The sequence below is a fragment of the Danio rerio genome, chromosome 18 (genome assembly GCF_049306965.1).
Source record: "Danio rerio strain Tuebingen ecotype United States chromosome 18, GRCz12tu, whole genome shotgun sequence".
NCBI classification, from domain to species: domain Eukaryota; kingdom Metazoa; phylum Chordata; class Actinopteri; order Cypriniformes; family Danionidae; genus Danio; species Danio rerio.
The window spans coordinates 20,020,397-20,035,390 of NC_133193.1; the positions used below are offsets into that span (position 1 = coordinate 20,020,397).

Genomic DNA, 14,994 nt, shown 5'->3' on the forward strand with positions numbered 1-14,994 from the left:
TATTTCCATGTTGTCAGGCGTGCATAAGCTTCTGTTTTGCCTGCTTTGTCGAAAAACTTCGTAGTATACACTAGGGATGTGCACATCAATGCTCGAGTATCGATACTCAAGATTTTAATTTAGTATCGATATATTTTTTTTAAAGTATCGATATTTTAACTATATTTTAATAATTTCTGCATAACTAAGTGTTTTAGTGCTGTGTACAAACACACGTTACACAAGGCAATTAAAGAGTGGAGGTTGGAATATAAATAATTTAAAGAAATTAAATAATTTTTAAATAAAAAAACTATCAGGTGGAGAACAGAAATGTATTTTTTGGGGGGTGAACAAGATTAACACAAATCATAAAAATATGTTACTGGAGAGTAAATGTAGATGTAAAAGTTTCAGTAAAGTATGCAATGGGTTAATCAAATTGTCTGGTGATTTAGTTCCACATGGTAATGTCAGAAAGTCAAACATTTTTAGTCAATGTATAGCTTACCTACATGGTTAACTTGACCAATTCGGTTTTTAAATTCTTTAATATGAACAGTCGCATAGGGCAGCATTTATTTTACAAAACAAATATCATTGTTTTTAGTATTATCCAAACAAAGTAGAAAACACAATAATATATAATGTAATTTAGCCAGAATTTAAATATTGGATATATTGCTCTGCCTATATGTAAATAAGCATTTTAGGGAACTCTGTTCCTTTAATCACATTATGCAAATATATTTAATGGTTTCACCTTAAAATGCTAAAGTACGGTTAAACCTGAAGATGCCAGCCCTGTGTCAGCTCAGTCTGAATCCCTCACTAAGCAATAGCTAACTTTAGCTCTTTATTTCTGTATTTTCCCCTAGCCATTGTGCAAACTTATAATTATGGGTTTGAGCTTGACTGGAGCATTTATTTGAGAGTCTGGTAAATCCATTTATAGAAATTACAACGCGAGCATGTTCTGCTTTTGTGCTCAGAATGTATAGTGCAAGGATGACCCACTAGTAATGTTTGTTCAAAATAGTGCAAATTCTAACTTGTAAAATCTATGACAGTTAATAACTGACTTAAAGGTTTGATTTAAATGTTAATTTGTGGATAAACTATCCCTTTTATTAGCCTTTGCATTTAATCCACAAGATAGTATGCCAAAATAATAATGAGTGACTTAAATTACAAACAAATCAATAAAAAGTCATTTATGAATTCGAAATCATTGCGATTTATTATTTTTCATGTTAACTATTGATACATTTGACGTGACATGAATGATGGCTCATTTCCCCAAAACAGATGCTAGAGGAGCTAGTGAAAGTTTAACAGTTGACAAATTCATTTAAGACATCCCTCCTTTTTAAAGAGACAGACCAGCAAATCCACAAATGTATTGGAAAACCATGATAAAGACTTGTACTAGAATGATAATGACAAAGATTTTTCCTTTCCCTTTAGTATGTTCAGAAAAATGACCATGAGGAGGATTTTAGCTATCAGAACAACATTACGCTGCCAATCATAATGCAAGAACCCAATCAGAAAGCATGCACAGTCCTATGTGCTTTTACATCAGCGAGTCAGGACGGTTTTATGGATCAGCTGATATACTCGTTTCACTCTTCAATGCCTCAGTTAACCAAGAGAGTCTAATCATTTTCCATCCTATTCGTATTAGACACATTTCTGTACAGTTTTTACATTTATCCAGCATGGAATGTCCAGTTTGAAAATTTAGCAGGCACAGCTGGAACAGAACAGGAGGATTAAGACTAAACTAACAGACCTCTTCCCAGATTTGACCCATCAACACTAAATTCAACTCTTGGCTCTTAGTTTTCACCCAGTTTGAGGCGGGCAAATTCAGATGCCAGCTGCAGAGCCTCCTGTATGCATTGTGTGTTTCTGCCCGTGGCCTGTGCGGACATGTCTTTACCACCTCCTTTTCCATCCAGCAGAGGGCAAACTTCCTGAACCCACTCGCTGGCCTTCAAGCCCCGGTTCGCAACATCCTGGAAACACAATATGGGATTTAAAGTGGATACTCATGTTTTTATTTGTCTAGTAACATGCAAGTCAGCTAGAATCAAATGTGTAAGTAAACATAAAACAGCATTCAATTCTACCTCTGAGGTTGCTTATTTCAGAGGAAATGGGATGAATCATATACATACGGCATTAAATATGAATTAAAAACGACACAATTGCATTTGAATAGATATATACATATACATTTTTCTTTCCATAGTTCTTTATTTGAATATATTTTAAAATAGAGATTATTCCAGCGATGGCATCATTTAAATTCTTAAGTGTCATGCAATCACTCTGAAATAATTATAAAATGGTCATTTGTTGTTCAAAAATATAAATTTTTATCAGCATATTACATAATAGATAGAAGATTACAACTGTGAACACAAGTGGTTTGGGATTCTGCCCTTTTTTGGTCATCTTGTGACATCATGTCCTGTCTTAGGTTTGTTTAGATCAGAGGTTCTCAACTTCGGTGTGCCTTGAGGGCCAAATATCAACCACATAAGATACAAGGGGCCACTTATACACTGGAGTCTTGGGTCGGTATGTACCTTGGTTTTGTCAATATCTTATATTTCTATTGTTTACAGACATGCGTGAATGTTATACACTCGAGTCTCTCGCAGCACTGAATGTTTAGAAGAGAAGAGGAGTGGACCAATCAGAAGAAGCCAAAGGCGGGACTAGTGTTTCGGCCTATAGTTTACATGTAACTATTTGTCATGACACCAGGAAAATAGCTGAACCACTAGTGAGCGCTGCTGTGTTGCGTTTTTTTACAGAGAACTGCATTTTTTGTGAATGTATTCTGTATTTGTGAACCGAACAGTGACCATTGTACTGTGACAGTTCAAGACAAATACATGTACCGTTACAGCCCAAGTGCTTTACTATATGCAGCAACATGAGAGCTGATCAGTCTGCACAGCTGCGGGCCACATTTAATGAGCAACGGGCCGCCTGTTGAGAACCCTGGGTTTAGATGGTCTGTTGTTGTCACACTAAAATTCATTTATAAGCAGGCTTTTCAGCAGTCTTGCTCTGTTTGTTTGGTGTTAACACTTTTTCAAATGAACCACACTAACTAAGAAACTGCATCCACAGCTTTTTTTTTTTTTAATCAAACCACCCTGAATGTCCAGTGTCACTTTTGATCAATTGAATGCATAAATGCTGAACAGAAGTATTGATTTCTTACAAACTGTGTGCTTTAGCTCTTTAACTTGCAACTTTTTTGATCAATTTCTTTTGTTAAACTGTGTTCCTGACACAACTCTAAGCAAATATTGAGTTTAAAAAAACTGAATTATTGAAAACCTTTGCAGCAGGCAGTAATGATGTAATGATGATAAAGACATTGTTTTTCAACCATGTTCCTGGAGAACTACCAGCTCTGCACATTTTCTGTATCTCCTTAACCAAACACACCTGATTCAGATCATCATCCTATTAGCAGAGACTGAAAGACTTGTAATAGGTGTGACAGACAAAGGAGACATCCAAAACACCCTTATTTCTTTTCAGAGGGCGCTCAGCAACTTTGTTTATCACCCTATCCTTAAGATGGTTCTCACTGAAAGCTGATTTAGGCCCAATCCCAATTCTACCCCTTAGCCCTTCCCCTTACTTCTACCCTTGTTTTGCACGTTCCCGTCAAGGGGTAGGGATGTCCCAATCCTCTTTAGCTTAAAGGCGTAGGGCTAAGGGGAAGGGGTGAATAGCCCTTCGAACGAATATTTTTCATGACCACATTCAAAACCAAGGGGTAAGAAAATTTCCCAGAATACCCCAGCCAGAACGGCAGTATTACTGAACCCGGAAGTAAGGAGATCCACAAATGAGTATTTTTTTGTCATTATTACAAATTTTTACGACAAACAAGCATATGTTTTAATATATTCATAATTGCGTTTGTTTTACCATCATGCTTAACAAAATGCATCTAGTAGTCCAATACAGCCTTGTATTATAGTTTTGAGTCCCCATCACTATACTAGGGTATTAGGAACCAAACAAGACCACATGAAAAGCACCCCCTGCAGCTCTTCCTACATCCTAATTTTCCCATGTAGTCTCCCATCCAGGTACGAACCAAGCAGAAATCTGTTTAGCTTCAGTGAGCAACCACGTGACAGCCGCAGAGAACACTAGCAACCTAACTCTTACAGAATGTTTTCTTGAGCTCATTTACCTGAGGCACTTGGCACAAGCAGATAATTTTTCCTGCATCGTTGTCCACAGTGAAAAGCATAGCAGCGGTCTGTGGTGAATTTGTCTTCAGCATCTTCAGAGACTCATTCAAAGCCTTATGGAAACAGACAAATGTAGACTTTTTAATCAAAGGCACTTACTAAAACTATAGAATTCTTCCAATTTGAGAAGATGCGAGTGTTACCTTTGCTGATGCTCCACTCTCCATCTCCATCACGATCAGAGGCTGGTTAGGGTTGCTATCGATGATCTCCTTTGTTTTTTCCAGAACCTAAATTGTAAAGTTATTTGAGTTCTTTTGTTTTCCAACAAGTCTCTGTGCCTAAGGCTGCATTTACACTGCATGGTTCAAGTGACTCAATTCCGATTCTTTTCTCCCACGAGGCACAGATATGGCCCATTTACGTGTAAGCATGGATTCCGACTTACTCAAATCTGATTCAGACCTTGTTCATATGTGGAAATTTATCTGATATGAATTGGATTTGTGCCCTCATGTCTGCAGTGTAAGCAGGTAAATCGGATTTTCACCTGTCAATGCAAGTTGCACATCATTCAAAACCATAGAGAATGACGTCAACTTTGGCGCTTTCATTTCAGAACAAACATCAGCAGAGTCCCAAACCTTAAATCTCATACACGAGAACTTAAACTGCTTTTATATTGTCAAGTAGCACAAGTATTTAAGCATGTTAAAGAAAGAGAGAGAGAGAGAGAGAGAGAGAGAGAGAGAGAGAGAAAGAGAGAGAGAGAGAGAGAGAGAGCGAGCGCAATGTTCACTACTTAACCAATATAAACTAATGTAAAACTGTTGCATACAGTACATCACAAGCATAAATCACGACATGGACATTAAAATGCCTACTGGTTTAAAAAGGCCTAGATTAAAAGATGGCCAAATCAGAACTTTTATCATAAACTATAGTAAAACAACTTGTCAAAAAGAATTAAAAAAAAAATAAAACCCTGCAAACAGATTAAATACAGGAACAGAGAAAAGGGAGCTCTTTTATCATCAGCTGTCAGTCAGCACCCGCTCTTATTTTCCTGGTCATTGCGCCTTTGCTGTGTAAATGAAGATAATTGGATACTAGTCACTTTTAAAAGACGATGTAAGTGGGTCATCAAAAAAATAAAAAATAAAAATCGGATAGCCACAACTGACTGATCAAGGTCTGCAGTGTAAATGCAGCCTAAATGCTAACATTCAAGCATCTTTACAAAACTGGAATGCTTTACATGCTGGCCTAATATGAGAAAATAATCTAAATGTTTTTATTGAGTACTTAAAAAGTGGTTAAAAACAAATCAGCAGTGTTTACATAAATAGTTTATTAGTTTATTGTTTGATCATGTTGCCTTTGCCGGTCCCACTTTATATTAAGTGTCCTTAACTACTATGTACTTGCATCAAAAAATAAATACAATGTACTTACTGTGTTCATAAGAACACTTGTGGGGCTCTTGAGTTGGGATAGGGGTTGGGTTATGGACAGGTTTGGTGGTATGGGTAGGTTTAAGGGTGGGTTAAGGTGTAGGGAATGGTCAGCAGTGTATTTACAAATGTAATTACAGAAGTTTATTACATATGTAATTACATACAGGTATTCATTCAATCATAAGTACACAATAAATACATGTATATTTGAATTGTGTTTTTTTTATTGTCAAGCTTAGTCTGTTATAACACTTAAACAAAGGGTGTGCTCCCACTATGGTATCCAAACTGTTCTCAGGCCCGTTTCGTTTAAGAAGTGTGAGTGCTCTGAATCGGGCTCGGGCACGGTTCAGTTGGCCGGCCCTGGCCCGGTTGGAAGAGGTGTGCCAGAGTGCGGTTCACTTGGGCTCAGGCACTTTTGTAGTGTGAGTGAAAAACGCACATGAGCCCGAAATTGAAGAGGAGATGTGACTTTTAAGGGACTGCACAAGGACTCTATGATTGTTTATGAGCGTCAAAAGTGGCTGATCTGTTCAGCTAAAAATCGGACTGCGTCACTGCATCTCAAACAACTAAAACGATATAACTGAAGAAATCTCCACTGTGCTGAGCAAAAGCGCTTCTGAACAGCGCATCATCAATTTTTAAAAATCATCACATACCCTCTTCTGCACATCAGCCTTGCTGGCACGATCCAGGTCATCCATGATCTTCTTCAAGCCCTTCAGAGATTCCCTCATCTCGTCTTTGCGCCACTGAGAGATCACTGCAGTGCCCAGAGACTGAATATACAAACACACACACAGATCCACTAGAGTTTAGACAAAGGGTTTATTCCAGTTAGACGAAAGCAGAACATGTTTGAGTTGAGCTCACCTCTGTCATATCAGCAATCTCCTTTTGGACGTCTTTGTTTGGGATGCTCTGAGCTTTCACTTTCTCTGCCAGAGCATCGAGACTAAGCTTCAGGGCATCAGCCTTCCTCTGGGCCTGACATCACACAAATAGAAACAACTGTCAAGAAATAGTAGTTTTGCAGTATTTACAACCCACTATTCTGAACATGTATTTGTTTTACACATACATGACGACAAAAGTAAAGTACATTACTTGCGAATCTTAATAGTTGATTTGTGTAAAAGAACTGCCTCAACTGAATGAAATGTTTCTAAATCAGACTATACTAACAAGTAGGAATTGATAGTTTTGACATGACTGTCGCAGAGACCTAGAGGGTGAGACCATAAACAACTAAATGCTGAAACTGAAGAAAAAGATTTAAGATTTTGAGATGTGTGATCTTCAGTGATTCTAACCATCTTATTGATTGGGGGTGTAAACCTACACTGGTCTCACGGTTCAGTTACGATTATCATGTCATCGATTCGGCCCAATTCAATATCTCAGTACAGTACATAACGGTGCATTGACGATGCTTTCCATACACAATTCTATATTTTAGTTCAAAGCACAACAATTCTTGTATTAAAATGATTAATTTAGAAATAAATTTATGTTTGTTTATTCTTTGTAATAAAATTTTGTCCTTTAATACAAGCATTCAGATATATTCAATTCAATTCATGTTCATTTATATAGCTATTTTACAATGTAGATTGTCAAAGCAACTTAACATAGTTCTAGTAAAGTCCAGTTTTCAAAGTTGATGTTCAGTTTAGTTCAGTTCATTCATTCATTCATTTTCTTGTCGGCTTAGTCCCTTTATTAATCCGGGGTCACCACAGCGGAATGAACCGCCAAATTATCCAGCAAGTTTTTACGCAGCGGATGCCTTTCCAGCTGCAACCCATCTCTGGGGAACATCCACACATTCACACACCACGGACAATTTAGCTTACCCAATTCACCTGTAACACATGTCTTTGGACTGTGGGGAAACCGGAGCTAGTTCAGTTCAGTGTGGTTTAAATTTCACTGCTGAAAGTTGATGATGATATATGAACTGTACCTTTAATTTTACCTGCTCAAAGAAAACACTTAATGTGTCAAGTACAAGCACAGAACAACATGTGCATTTATAGCAAATAAATCAATTTAAATATTATCTTGCTTGCTTTTTAAGCGTTGTCGAGCTAGTTCCTAAACGCTTGTGATTGGTTATTGGCTCTGACAGTCAGCATGTACATGTTTGAAACAGGTTTATCTGAAATATCTGAAAACAAAGATAATAAGGTAGGTTTTTAAAATATTAAAAAAATTAAAAAGGTAAACAAAAAAGCCTCAATTTCCTCTAGCAATCAATGTTAGCACAGACTAATTATTATAGTATGGTAAAAATGGTCTGTGAAACATGAAGACACATTGTACTCTACAAAGCACTGACTTTCACATGAAACATTATCTAGATGAATTAGAGGCACACATTTATTAGAATACAACGGTTTTAAAACTGATGTGTACGTTATGGGTTTGTCTAATTTATTGTTTAACAAAAATGTTTACCAAAGACGTTATAAGCCTATTGCAAAACTTCATATGAAAGCCTCAAAGGAATCATCCTGTAAAAGGTGTGTCAGATTAAAACTATGAATTGAAATATTTAATCCTTGTATTGTGTCTCTCTCACACACAACTCAAAAAACAGACAGCAAGAACTGGTTCTGGATTCCCAACCTACACATCACAGACAAAAACAATAATAGCTTGCATATCTATGATCTCCTCTAACCTTCTGAGCCTCTGCTCCAGTCACTGCCACAATCCTCCTGATTCCTTTAGCAATGGCCTCCTCTGACACTATCACAAACGGTGCAGCATGACTTGAATTCTGCAGGTGCCTGTGGGTAAAAATATTAGAAATTAGACAAACTTCATTCATTATTTGTTCACTTGGGTACGGCTTGCATGAACAAAAGGGCGTATACTGTTTGTATGCCGTTACTATCATTAATACTTTAATAACAGACATTAAAAACAGTCAAAACTCAACAATGCTCAAGTCAAAAAAATGTATGGAAATTCCACACAAATTTGCAAATACAATGCAAAAGGACACCAAACTATGTACATGTATAGTTCTGCAGCAGTATATGGGTAAAATCCTTTAATTAGAAAACTTAAGAAATGTGACCCTGGACCACATCCAGTCAAAAGTGTCAATTTCTTGATATAGAATAAATATTTGTATTGATGTATATTTTGATTGAAAAGGAAAATAGTAACAAAATTCTATTTAAAGTTGTATAAATGAATTGCTAGTAATGCACATTGCCAGCAATCTCAATAGAATTTTGATCAATTTACAGAACAAAATTTGAAAAAATTGTAATTCAGCATGATCTTTATTTAATTTTCTAATGATTTTCAGGATAAAAGAAACTATAATTTATTAATTATCATTTAGACCCGTTCAAAGTATTTTTGGATTGGACTGGTTTTGTGGTCCAGGATTACAAATATTCTACTACGCATAAAAAAATGTAATTGCATTAGTAAAAACTTTTTAATTTAAAATGCAATGTTGTAATTGTAAAATTGTAATATAAATGATTAATATTGTATTCTGCAACACAGACAAAAAAAATACTGATTTAAGCTGATCAGTTTTGCTTACATTTCACCCACAAAAACAAAATAGAAATTGTAATATTCATACGTTCCACCGCAGAACTCGATGGAGGTAAGTGATCCTGCAGGGCTGTTTGGGTCAGCCAGCAGTTCCTCCACTGGGACACCAATAGACACCACTCTTACAGGATCAGGGTATGTCTCATCAAACACTGCTCGCAGACCCTGAATGGCTTTAGCTGCAGCAAGAGGAGCATCCAGAGCATAAACCCCCTAGAGAAAGACATGCACAGAGCATAATCAACAGATAAACATTTAAAAAAATTAAAGTTATTTTTGTTCATGCAAATTATTTTTGACATGTGATATTTCATACAAGCAATTAGAAAATATTAAAAATATCTTTTTTTATTTTATTAAGTGCCTGCTCATTTACAGTATGTTTGGACTTGCATTGTCATGCATTTTATTTATGCATTATATTTACTACGCATGCTTATTTCCAATATTTTAAAATTTACATTACTTATGCTGTCGTGTAACACTTGAATATTTATTGTCTATAAGAATTTGTAAGAAAAAAAATCTAAAAAAATCATAATGTAATAATAGTAAATGTAGCATTAACTATACAGTATATTTATAGCACAAACTCCTTTCCTTCATTTTCATTTTAAATTACCTTGGCAGTCAACTACATTCAATTCAATAGATTTCCATTCAATTCCAGTTAAAATGAATAAACCCAACAATATTTATTAATGCTAATAATTAAATCAATATAAAAAATTAAATACATAAACAATTAGAATTTTAAAAAATGGAATCTTGTGAAAAACTTGTTGAATAAATTGAATATGGAGAAGTTTCAAGCAGTAATAAAATAAAATGGTTCAACTTTAGAAAAGAACAAGTCTGACCTTGGCGTCTGCAATCATGGCAGCGGCGATCTCTTCTGTGCGTCGCACTTCATCTGTGCTCATTGCACCTTTAGCTGTGAAGTCAAAGCGCAGCCTGTCTGGAGCAACCAAAGAGCCTCGCTGATCCGCTTCTCCGAGAACTGAACGCAGGCCGTAGTTCAGGATGTGTGTGGCTGTGTGGTTACTCATGATCGGCCTACGACGAGCCTGAGAAACAGACACAGGAAAAGAAAAGGAAATAATGTTGCATGCTGGGCTCTTTCAATTAGAGCTGTAAAATAGCCTGAATTAAAACTGATGATGTGAGTTGGCTTACTACGATTGTCTTAAAAATACTTGTAAGGCATTTTAAATACTAGAATTGTTTGCCGACATATTAAAAGACTTTATTTAAGGATCAGTGTAGTTCCTGCAACATCATGTCATGTTTAAAACTTTGTAATTTGCCAATATCCTTCAAACAACTCAGTTTTACCTGTTTGTCAGTAAGATGTTTTCAATGATCCCAAATTTTAAACAGTTTAGTATGGCCACTTATTCTTTTGTTTATTTATTAAATATAGATCAGAATGAGTATGCTTCTTATCCTTTACATGAAAATACTTGTTACGCATAAAGGTTCAGGACACCCCGGAGAACTTTTTTTTTTTTATATTAACAGATGTGTGTGTGTTGAGCATCAGTTAAGACGATGTTAGCACCTGTCAGCTTTAATTGTGGGGAAAACTGGATAATTTTGAGCTTTTGTCAGCTAATTTTAGCTTCCGGGTTTAAAATGATTTTTGTGGCGGGATCAAAATCGGTGACGTAGCGCAGTACTGCAAGTGCAATGATGACGCGTCGGTTTCTCATTATTATTCATAGCGGAGTTTTCTTATCCTATGAGAAGAGCCGGCTGCTTAATTATTCATGAGACCTGCCAGACCTGCCAGTGTCAAGCCCGAGCTGAGAGACACGGAAACCACGGCACAGTATTTAGCCGTTCATGAAGGCTCATATGCGTTTGTTTCCATCATCCACGGGGTTTGTTGCATGTTTTCCCCCGCGATCTTGTCAGGGCCGATCATACAGCAAAGCTGTGTGTGTGCTGCTAGCATTTTTGTCGGGAGAGCAGCACGAGAATTAGAGAATGGCGGACATTGACTTTTATCAGGAGTTCGTTCACATTCAGACACATCGCCGTGCTGCTGTGTTTGCCTAAATCCTCCAGATTACCAGCAGGGCTAACGGTTAAAATAGACAGGTCAGGAGACCTGCTGCACTGAGTCTGCTGGATACCGGGGATTGAGGGAGAAGTCCTCATTTATAGGGTTTACATGAACACACTTATCTTTATAATGATATAAATTGTGGTTATGTGTATATGAAATTTTGAATGACAAATGTAGCAGGGCATTAAATCACTGTTCATTTCTTTGCACTTTAACTTTGTAAACTATAAACTCATGCGTCTCCTCTTTGTGTCTCATTTTGTGAGCTAACTGACAACAGCAGTTATTCGCTCCCCTTCTCCCCTGCTGGCCACGCCCACTCCTGCCCGATGCTCGCGGAGCTCCACGCCCATTAATCATGCATCTTTTGAAAAAATTCTGAAGTAGACTTTAACCGAAAGAGGGGGGTGTCATGGCCCTTTAATGACAAGGTCATATATTACATATAAATGGCTTGATAATGCACCTTTTGAAAATGAAAAAAAAAAAAGTATTTTTCTATTCCATTTTATTTTAAAGTATTGAATTATTAATATTAATGTCATATATTTTATCTTAACATATTTAATAAGAATGACAAGATTGTTATTCTTTATTACCACATCTGTTATTCACAATGACTTAATTAGAATGAATTGGATTAGTCAAAAACAGACTTGTTCACGTTATGGTCATTTTAGTATTATTTTCCATGTCAACAAACTGGCCAACAATAGGTCATCCCACACTTCAAGAATGACTCATTCTTTCCAAGCACAGCTATTCAAGACACTTCCTGTATTTTTCGATATCAGAACGTACCTTGCAGAAAACTTTAAATGTCAGAGTGTTTCTTAAATGTCAGACTGTAATTGATACAATCTTTATTTGAAGCGTCAAGTTATTTTTAAATGGTGATTCACTTCATTTTGATTACATCATGTTTATATCCACACTTTCATCCCTGGTATTTTTAATAATGACTTTTTGTATCAAGATAATGATATGGTATTGTACAAAAGTCTAAAAAGGTTTTAGATCTATACACGACAACTGATTTGAATGTTTGTTGTGATCATACATGTAAAAAGTTTGGTATTTTAGCAATATTTGCACAATGACTTAAAATTTTCCCATTAAGTCCAAAAATGGCATTACAAAATCACCACATTTAAGATCTGATTTCTTTCAAATCAATGATCTTCACTGCCTGATTGACATACAATATAAAGTGGATCTCAGACCAGACAACAAGAACTGCATTTAATTCCATTGTTCTACGCCATGTCTTTAAAACATGGAAATGTATTTTTACCCTGGTATTTTCAAATGTAGCTTCTGCACTCACCTGCTGCTCCTGACAACATTTGCAATGGTCTTTCATCACATTTTACGCTTCAAAAACTATGAAAAAAAGTTACAAAAAGTTATAAAAATGTCACACACCTCATCTACATGTAGAGTCAGGCGATCTCCAACCTTCAGTGTGCCGTAAACCGTACCAATATGCAGCACGTATCCTCCACGCACCTGCGTATTCTTCACAGTGAACTCCATCCTCTGAAACAGCCAAAATAAAGCATAACAGAAACATAAAGCACAAAAGAAATGGACTATTTAGCATCTTCAGATGACCACTGTCTGTTTCTTACATCCTCAGCAGAGTCGTTTTCTCGAAGCATGTAGCCCTCATCAAAACTCTGGCCACCTTGTTCAGCATAAAACGAGGTCTTATCAAGCAGGACGCCGCATTCCTGACCAGTGATCACCTCATCCACAAACATACGCTCTCTCCTGAGTGCCAACACTGTGCCCACCGCCTGTTCAAACTCTGAGACAAACAAACGCAGAGAATCATAAGCACAGGAACTAATGTGAAATTAAAACCATAGTGATATAAATAAATACATTCTTACCATAGTTGCCATTATCATCGGAAGTGTACTTGTATTTGGGGCTGTCATCTGTGGCAGCGACACCTTTATTTCTGAGCTCATCGATGGCGTAGATGTCAAGCATGATGTGGTCTTCATCTCCAGAGCCTTTGCCTTGAGACTTCAACTGTATGTAACAGTCATTATTAATAAGACTCAAATATTCACATACAGTGCGCTCATAGTTACAAGTGAATTTTGAATATATGTCTGTGATTATTTCAGCCTGTCTACATTTGTATTAACTTGGCCTTTACCAATTCTGTATTGTAAATTTAATCAGTTTTATGTAGAATTCAGAAACTTATGTTAGTAGCGACACTGGTGGCCATTAAGTGAACTGCAACCAGCAAATTATTATTTGTGCTCACACTCTTGCACACTGTGTAAAAACAGATACAGTGACACTGGAACATTTTAAAGTCACAATTCATCAGCAGATCGCTTGTATGTCAGCTTATAGACAAACCAATTCATCGATGTTACTTAGAAATGCTTCAATGTCTCTGTATCTGTAGTTACAAGCAGTAAACAGTGGTGAGTTCGGTGAACAGATGACCTTCATGACCAATCACAGTAATTTCTGTTTAGCACGTAAACATAATGGCAAAGCAGTGGTGTTTAAGATCGTGCTTAAATGTTTGCGGGAAATGGACGTTTTTAACATTTTCAGTACAGATTTGTATCAAATTCCAGTATAGTGATTACCCTACTTCATATATCATAAGTACATTATATGTCTTCACATCATATGAGAAAAATACGGTCATGTGAACCAAATAGGAAACCCAAAAAATAACAGTCTATGGGAAATCCGTAGTGTTTTTAGGATAAACAGAAGCTTAGTTAGTTTACTTATTACTTTAAAGTTACTTATTAACTTTATTTGAGAAATGTCAGCTTAAACTGCTTTCATTTTATTAAACGGGATTGAAAAACATGACCCCAACAACATATGGTTTATTGAAGTTCGTATTATAATTTTCCTTATATTAAAGAATGTATGGCGGTTTACTCTGCTGTGGCGACCCCAGATTAATAAAGGGAATAAGCCAAAAAGAAAATGAATAAATGAATGAACAAAGATTGAATTGATGCAACGCCTTTGTCACTGATTAGAATGTTATCAGGAAACACTCTCACCGGCCACTTTATTAGATACGCCTGTCCAACTGCTCGTTAAAGCAAATTTCTAATCAGCCAATCACATGGCAGCAATTCAATGCATTTAGGCATGTGAACATGTTCAAGACAATCTGCTGCAGTTAAAACAGAGCATCAGAACAGAGAAGAAAGGTTATTTAAGCGACTTTGAACATGGTGTGGTTATTGGTGCCAGACGGGCTGGTCTGAGTATTTCAGAAACTGCTGATTTTTCTACTAACTACTGTGATTTTCACGCACAACCACTTCTAGGGTTTACAGAGAATGGTCAGAAAAAGAGAATATCCAAGCCGGTACGAGTAAGGTTTATCTAATTAAGTGAGCGGTGAGTGTATGCTGCTTGCTATAAAGCTATGAAGTGAGTTGAGTAAAATTGTCTTTATATTGTTGATTTATGGAAAATGCATTGTATGAAAAAATGAACTGATTTTAACCTGAGCAGCTTTCTTCTCTTCTTCAAATGCCAGCAGATCGACCCCCATTCCTCTTTCCTCAGCAATCAGGGCAGTGAGATCCAGAGGAAAACCGTAGGTGTCATACAGCAGCCAGGCCGTGTCACCTACACAAAACAACATTTATATAAA

General features: G+C 36.5%; 1 protein-coding gene across 2 annotated transcripts in view; it reads right to left on the reverse strand.

The window, feature by feature from the left end:
* Positions 1-1,192: 1,192 nt before the first annotated feature.
* The window catches only part of aars1 (alanyl-tRNA synthetase 1), a 31,179-nt gene continuing 17,377 nt past the window's right edge, over positions 1,193-14,994 (reverse strand). For both annotated transcript variants that reach the window (NM_001044310.2, XM_005159050.5), the window contains 12 exons: positions 14,845-14,969; positions 13,229-13,373; positions 12,965-13,143; positions 12,759-12,872; positions 10,123-10,329; positions 9,291-9,475; positions 8,364-8,472; positions 6,551-6,664; positions 6,337-6,456; positions 4,421-4,507; positions 4,217-4,330; positions 1,193-2,000 (listed from right to left, as the gene is read on the reverse strand). In NM_001044310.2, coding sequence (NP_001037775.1) covers positions 1,821-2,000; positions 4,217-4,330; positions 4,421-4,507; positions 6,337-6,456; positions 6,551-6,664; positions 8,364-8,472; positions 9,291-9,475; positions 10,123-10,329; positions 12,759-12,872; positions 12,965-13,143; positions 13,229-13,373; positions 14,845-14,969 — 1,679 coding nt within the window. In that variant the 3' untranslated portion in view covers positions 1,193-1,820. The remainder of the gene's footprint in view (positions 2,001-4,216; positions 4,331-4,420; positions 4,508-6,336; positions 6,457-6,550; positions 6,665-8,363; positions 8,473-9,290; positions 9,476-10,122; positions 10,330-12,758; positions 12,873-12,964; positions 13,144-13,228; positions 13,374-14,844; positions 14,970-14,994) is intronic.